Source organism: Mytilus galloprovincialis, chromosome 8, assembly GCF_965363235.1.
Source record: "Mytilus galloprovincialis chromosome 8, xbMytGall1.hap1.1, whole genome shotgun sequence".
Taxonomy (NCBI): Eukaryota; Metazoa; Mollusca; class Bivalvia; order Mytilida; family Mytilidae; genus Mytilus; species Mytilus galloprovincialis.
Genome location: NC_134845.1, coordinates 92,165,539 through 92,173,283, shown reverse-complemented (window position 1 = coordinate 92,173,283; position 7,745 = coordinate 92,165,539). Strand labels below are relative to the sequence as shown.

The window sequence follows — 7,745 nt, the reverse complement described above, 5'->3', positions numbered from 1 at the left end:
CACATGTGGAGCAGGATCTGCTTACCCTTCCAGAGCACCTGAGATCACCCCTAGTTTTTGGTGGGGTTCTTGTTGTTTATTCTTCAATTTTCTATGTTGTGTCATGTGTGCTATTGTTTTTCTGTTTGTCTTTTTCATTTTTAGCCATGGCGTTGTCAGTTTGTTTTAGATTTATGAGTTTGACTGTCCCTTTGGTATCTTTCGTCCCTTTTTTACTTTGTCATATACAAATGTCGGAAAAGACATAAACAAACAACCTTGTGAAATCTTAACATAATAAACATAGGATACTATTTATCCTCTATCTGCTTATATAAAATTGTGTGTTAACAATGTGTTAACAATGTTGCAACAAATGACCTTTGATCTGATTCTTAAGTAAAATTGCTTAAAGGATATTAATCACCAAAGAAGGGAAGAAAATAGCCGTTTTCGGTCAAACAAAGTTGCCAACTGGCATTTATTTAGTCATGTTTCTGTCATGTTTCTGAAGTAAAATTGCTTAAAGCAAATTTAGCACCAAAGAAGGGAAGAAGACAGCCATCTTCGTTCAAAGATTGTTGCCATAGGATAATAATATGCTCATAAGTTATAGACGCATTTTAATTAGATACAATTCGAGGCACAATATACTGGAGAGAATACTAAATAATGAGCAACACAAAACCCATTTTAAACAGAGGATGATCTCATTATATTGTATAGGTGGATGATGCGGTTTGTTGTATTAGTCAAATTGGTCATTCGTGTATTTTTTTGTATAATTAAAATATTACAAAAAGGCATTACATTTATCTGCAAAGAAGCTGAATTATCCCTCACCAGTGCATATAACTTCATTTTTCATTTTTAGCAATGGCGTTGTCAGTTTGTTTTAGATTTATGAGTTTGACTGTCCCTTTGGTATCTTTCTTCCCTCTTCTTTAATTGTGAGTATTATCCAATACGGCATTCTTTAAACATGTTTTACTCGTACCTTATTTTTTTGTATGTTGTCGTATGCACTTAATGAATTATATTTAAGGGGGCTCGCGGGTCTAAATGAAATTTTTTATTTAATATAGGATTTCTCTATATTTTTCTATAAATGAACTTTATCTTATACTTATTAGAAAAATGAAATAAAAAAATGGGGTCACCGTTCATTTACGCTCACAATCTGCCTTCGAAAGGAGCATACATTTTTGTTAATGTCCTTTTTTTCTGTTGAACTAACAGGAGAAATAGCGGCAATATCGAAATAAAAAAATAACTAAATTACAGAAATCGCTAAAATTTTACAATTATTTAGTCTATGTACAGCTTATTCGAAAACAACAATAAAAAATATAGGTCACCGATGAGTTAAAAAAGATATTTCAATTTTTATGCCAAAAAATGGCATTTTTGCACCAAAGGGAGATAATTTGAAGCTTTTTCAATGGCATCTACAGTTTAAAAGTCCGCTGGGGCCAACACGAATTGATTTTTTGAAATGATTTTTGTACCATATGATAAAGTAACAGCTACTTAAGGTAATCAATTAAATTTGTAATGAAAAATTAATGTTTAATTTTTTTCTGAAAATCGTATACCCGCGAGCCTCCTTAAATGTATAAAGGAGCACCTCATAATTAATTCATACTGATGTGCATGTGTTTGTCTAAAGTTAGAACTCCGGGCATTTTCTATAACGAGAAGATATTTATATCTCTTGACAGCTTTTGTGAACACGGAGATATCTAGAAGTCGATGTAGTCTGATCGCTAATGTCGTTTTGTTGCTTTTTGACAGAGGTAATTCAATCTGGATCAAAAATAGTAAATTAATAAGTATTTGCTTATGAGTTTGTTAATACATATAAACAAAATTTCCTTTTTTCTAACTTACAATGTTATATCATATGTTACTTTGAACAATTTATTTTTGTTATTCAAATTCATTAAAAATAACTGAATTTCTCAGATTGAATAAATCACATAACAGTACAGCAATGTTTGGCAACCTTAACCGCATCTCCGCCAATGTCGACAGCTTTACCAGCTAAATTGGCAGAATCTCCTACAATGTTCGCAACATTAGCATCATCTTCAGCGCCGGCTATTCCAGCTATGGTTTGTGTTACATTAGCTATGTGACCAGCGCCTTCCAATATATCACCATTCATAACTACAAAAATATTTTCCATAAATACAACATAACATGCTAGGTTTAAGATAAAAGAGCTGGTATGCATTTAAAAGAAATCACACTGAAAATCTAGAAACCGATAGTTATATTTACAGTAAATATTAGCTGATTCCTAGTGTTTGTTGAATCCGACACTAACTCATTGTTTTAGCAGTGTTATACAATTGTAAAGCACGGTTTATTTAATGTTGCTACTTTTTTAATAGAAATTGAAAAAAAATCCAACAACCAAAAAGGTAGGTGTAAAAGTTTAGTGGTAATTTATTTTCATGTAAAAAAAAGAACAGTACACGCACAAATAAGTCAAGAAGAATACTAATGATGAAGCTTTTTGAAAACATTGCACCAAATTGGAGAAATATTAGAACTTTCTTAAATGTATTTTCGTCAAGTGGTTAATGCTGACACTAACATGAACAGAATAAATACTTGGTTTTCTTTGCAGATATTGCCTTCAATCAGAATATACTTATGATATCTTTTAATGAAATTTTATACTTTTAGTGCCTCTAAATTATTTTTCATAAGGAACGATCCAACAGGGAACCAAAGGACAAAATCTAACTTAGATAAACTTTTCACGAGATGCAAGTTGCTATCTTAGTTACTAAATAACTTCCCAATTTGATATGCAAACTTTTTCCGTATTTTTACTTTTACAATTACAGTTTAGTTTGCGGATTCAACATGTTCAATGTAATTTAGAAAAAAATATATTTGTTTATTCAACATTATTTTATTCGGTCACATTGCCTAACCGAGTTGAGCTTTACTTAAACTGTTTTGCGTTTTTTTCCCCTACTAATTACGTAAAATTATTCAGTATAAAATTTTTAAAAAGCCTGATTAAATAGTATGAGCGCTAAAAGTCGTACCAAATATGTCTGGTGTAGAAAATCTTGGGTATTTCAAATATTTAAGACTATAGTACCAATTGCAGTATGTCATGTTGCAACACAACTGCTGACTAATAGGCTAATAAAACACATAGGATGCGAAAAAGCAGTGATATCGACTCAGTGTTTGTAAAATATCATCAAAGATGTATAAGGCAATACGCCAGAAGAACGTTCCCTTAACATAATAATTACTAGTGAAGGCCAGGAACATGAGCACCAAACCGGTCATTATGTTTCAGAGATATGTTCATGAAGTTTTGATTTTTCTTACCATTAATTATTTAATTATTTTGTATATATTAAACTGATATTATACGCATAGTTACTGAGATAAATACATACAACTTTCAAACGCATTTGTAGCTCCGTCGACTGCATTGACAGCTTTGGAAACACTTCCCACTACATCTGCTATTTTAACTCCACCAGCCTTTTTAGTAATTTTTTCTGTCATTTCGGCAACATTTTCAACATCATCAATTACTTCACGTGATTTGCAACAACCAACCATAATGCAACTATAAAACGAAACCAGAAAATTGAAATAGAAATATGGTGAAATTTGGCTGAAAAAACGTTTACTGTTCCTATCGTCACGATCATTCTTACATAGTATTAAAATAATTTCACAGGAAATCTGATCATCATACAGTACTTCTGCCGTTAACTTTTAACAGTTTGAAAATTTAAGCATTTTTGGTAATATTTTCCAAAGTGTACACCAAATGTTGTGGTAGGTTATATAAGCCAATAGTAATTTGCCGATTTCAAATCTCATATTATATGATTAGGAAGTCAAATAAAGATTAACATGAAGGAGACGCATTTCTAAATCTAAAATTATTTACAACTTTTATTATTTACACCAAATCGGACAAAAAATATCCACATGCAGAGGTTTATTCCTATTTACTTTGATTACTTCTTATATACTAATATTTATTCTGTAGTAAGCATCACCATCAGTTATACGATAAAATGCTTTTATTTTAGAGAATATAAACAATTGAATGATCAATAACTGCTAAATTATTATTGTATTTGTAGTTAATTACATCATAACTTTCAAAATAATAAAAAAAAACTATTCGGTGTAATACCCCAGTCCCACTAGGCCACGATCGCACCACGATCTATGAAAAAATGCAAATTTTGACGAGCTTGTGCGATCGTGTAGATCGCAGTGAGGTCGTAATACGGTCGTGGGAAGATCTTGGAGATCGTGATGAGCGTGGCCAACTTTGAACATGTTCAAACAAGCGTGGTGCGGTCGTGGCAAAATCAGGCCGTAGTAGAAGCGTAGTGAGAGCGTAGTAAGGTCGCGGTAAGATCGCAAAGGTCGCTGTACCATCGTAGCGAGAGCGTGATTTAATTCGGGGAGATTACGCTACGATCTCACAGCGACGTTATCACGACCTCTCTACGATCATCACGTTGTCACCGCGACCCAACTACGCTCCCACTACGACCATACCACGTTTACACCACGCTGTTCAAGACCATAGAACAATTCTAGTACGTTCATGACGTCCTCGTCACGCTCTTCTTACGATCTGTCTACGTTCGTACCACGACTATTTCGAGTTCTTGTCATGCCCATTGTCATTGTCACATAAATGTATAATAGCTCTTCAGTTTTTGTTTGAAACATCAATTTCAATTGAACCATGGAAACACAATACCATGTACATGTAGTTATGCTTCTTCAATCAATAACTCAGATACAAAATCCTAACGACCAAGCCATGAGGTTGTTAATGAGAGAGCGAAGAAGAAGGATTCGAAAAACATTTAGACGGCGTATGTCCTTTTGGATTCGTCCTTGGTTAGCAACGGATAGGAGACTCTAGTTTGGTCATTATGATCAGTTGATGAACGAGTTAAGAATTGAGGATGAACCTCCCTTCTTTAATTTTTTAAGAATGTCTCCAGTGATGTTCGATGAAATTGTTAACCGAGTTGGTCCAAGAGTTAAGAAGACGGATACGCTATTTAGAAGATCCCTATCGCCTGGTCTTAAAATTGCCATCACTTTAAGACATTTAGCTACTGGTGACAAGTACTTGACCTAGCAGTATGACTTCAGAGTTGCTCGGAATTCTATAAGTACATTTTTACCCGAGGTTTGCCGAGCAATAGTTGACGAATATAAAGATGAGGTGTCTGTGTTGTTTCCGTTAAATATTCTTATAAATGAGAAATTGAAGGAATGAAACAGTATTTATATGGAGTTCGGTGCTGACATTATTGTTGAGAGCGTAGTAGGATCGTGGTATGAGCGTGGTATGGTCGTAGTAAGGTCGTGGGACGAGCGTGTGCTATAATCGCAGTAGAAGCGTGGTAAAGTCGTGTTGCAATCGCATACATCGTGGTATGGTCGTAGTGAGAACGTGAAGAGCGTAGAAAGGTCTTGATAAGCGTAGTGAGGTCGCAGAATAAGCGTGGTGAGTACGTGGTATAATCGTAGAGGGATCGTTGTAGAAGCGTAATGAGGACGTAGTAGCATCGTGAAAACAACAAAAATGTACATTTCCATGCCGCTCATACCGCGACCTCACCACGATCTGATTTTATTTTAGATCGTGATGAGCGAAGTGCGATCGTGGTCTAGTGGGACTGGGGCTTAAGGCATTACAACCAATATTTCACTATCCATAACTATGATCAAATAATTGTGCAGTTCATAACATATATTTTACAATTGCAAATACATTTTTATTTCATTTTGTGCAATTCATAACAATATAATTTTCATAATCAGGAAATAAATTATTCCGTGTAGCAATGTGTCGGTTTTTCCCAGAAATTCATCGATATCTTAAAACAAAATGCAAATAGTCATTTAATTATTTTCCATCGAATTTCAGGACAAAGAGAGCATATTACAGGACAAAGGTACATAATGAAAGAATAGAAGAACAAAAGACAGTACCTGCCTTGTATACGACTACAGCTATATGGGTCAATGTCAAAATATGTTTTACCACAGTTCACGTTGGTGAACACTACATATTTAACCGTCCGATCGGATATTTTCTCGGCAATCCATATAGAGCAGTAGATGTGCTAGCAATCGTATGAGACACGGAATGGTATATACATTAGTGCAATTTCTATCCATTAAACATAGACAATTATACTTTATCGTGAAAAAGTTATGTGGTATACGTCAGATTAAAGTGAATAATTATATTTGATAAGTTTTTAACTCTGTTGTTTTACAAAACTACAAAATACAAACTGCTGAGAAATGTCATAGATTTAAAATGCATTTTGAGCAAGTATTGGTTTTGAAGATTGTATAGATAGGTGGTATTGCCTGACACTCTCCTGATAAAAATAACTAAAATACTTCTAGAGAGCAACATATTGTATTTAACTATATACATTATGTCAAGCTCTTATCCGAGTCAAAAAAGAAATGAATGGATTGCATAGTGACAATCACAATTATTATATCATCTAAATAAGGAAAAAACATTAAGATATCACATACGACTATTTTTTACGATGATCCCAACGTTGGGAAGGCACATGAACAAAGGCAGGGTCAAACACGCTTGCCCAAGATCTCAATAATTTCCCTATTTTGACTTCAATTAGTTGATTTACAAAACGTACATTCGAACAACCAGTACAGGAAAAGTCCTTAATTCATAAATAACAGTTTAATATACCGTGGAAATTTTTTGTTCGTGGGGTACCAATTTTCATTGTTTTCGGTGATGGCCTTATCATAAATGTAAGTGCCCAATGGATTATAATAACTGTTGTCCTAATCATGACAGGGAACGAACGATATGTAGGAAAAAATTGACTTCAACGATATGGGCATATAATCTAGAGAATCTGTTTTCCGCTTATGATGATTTACCTTGAAATATTTCCATTTGAAAAAATGATGCTTGCAACAAAATGTATGTTATATCTTCTATGTGCTCTCGTAAATTTGTGTTTGATATCTCTTTATCAATATTAATTTTGTTAAAATATTTTTAACTCGTTGATACGAATATGGATGTATTTTGATAACTGTTCCTTTCTTGTATTTCAATCCACAGGTCCCAAACCAAAAGAGAAAACAAAGCCATGTTACAAACCAAAACAGAAGGAAACACATGGTTTTCATAATATCATACAGGCGATGAAGTATTTAATTTTTTTGTCACATATTGCACTGTTTTTCATGTTTTGGTAGGAAATTTGACGTGTGGTCCGCCAAATAAATTTACGATGTATGTCATTCAATGTTCCGCAAATAATAAACCTTGAATATACATTCCAAAAGTAAAAGTCATGCGTTCAATATTGTCTAATACCACGTATTGTCATGCATACATTGTTTTTGTATTTAAATAGCAGACGATATGATTGATAATCTTTTGAGGATCAGTTACAACGGGGATCAACGTTTTAATTGTAAAAACATATCACTGACAAACCCATAGATTGACAGTTTTAACTCTAAATCACATATGCAATTTTAAAAATCAATACGTCAAATTAAAATATGTTCGTGCAGTCTGTGTTCAATTAATCATGCGTGATAATACCTTAAAGTATATGGTTTGTTTAGCAAAATCCTGAAAATTCTGAAAATTTGTCCTGGTTAAGCAAACACTATAATTGTCAATAGAAATTAATCAATGAGCATGTTTTCGTTTTTATTTATATGTC

The 7,745-nt window shown here is 33.4% G+C and overlaps 1 protein-coding gene across 1 annotated transcript; it reads right to left on the bottom strand.

Moving 5' to 3' along the window:
- Window positions 1–1,885: 1,885 nt before the first annotated feature.
- LOC143043681 (uncharacterized) lies at window positions 1,886–7,745 on the bottom strand. The gene is made up of 3 exons (XM_076215871.1): window positions 7,622–7,745; window positions 3,411–3,586; window positions 1,886–2,148 (listed from the first exon to the last, which is right to left on the bottom strand). The coding sequence occupies exons 2-3, from the start codon at window positions 3,577–3,579 to the stop codon at window positions 1,955–1,957; spliced, it is 363 nt and encodes a 120-aa protein (XP_076071986.1). The 5' UTR covers window positions 3,580–3,586; window positions 7,622–7,745; the 3' UTR covers window positions 1,886–1,954.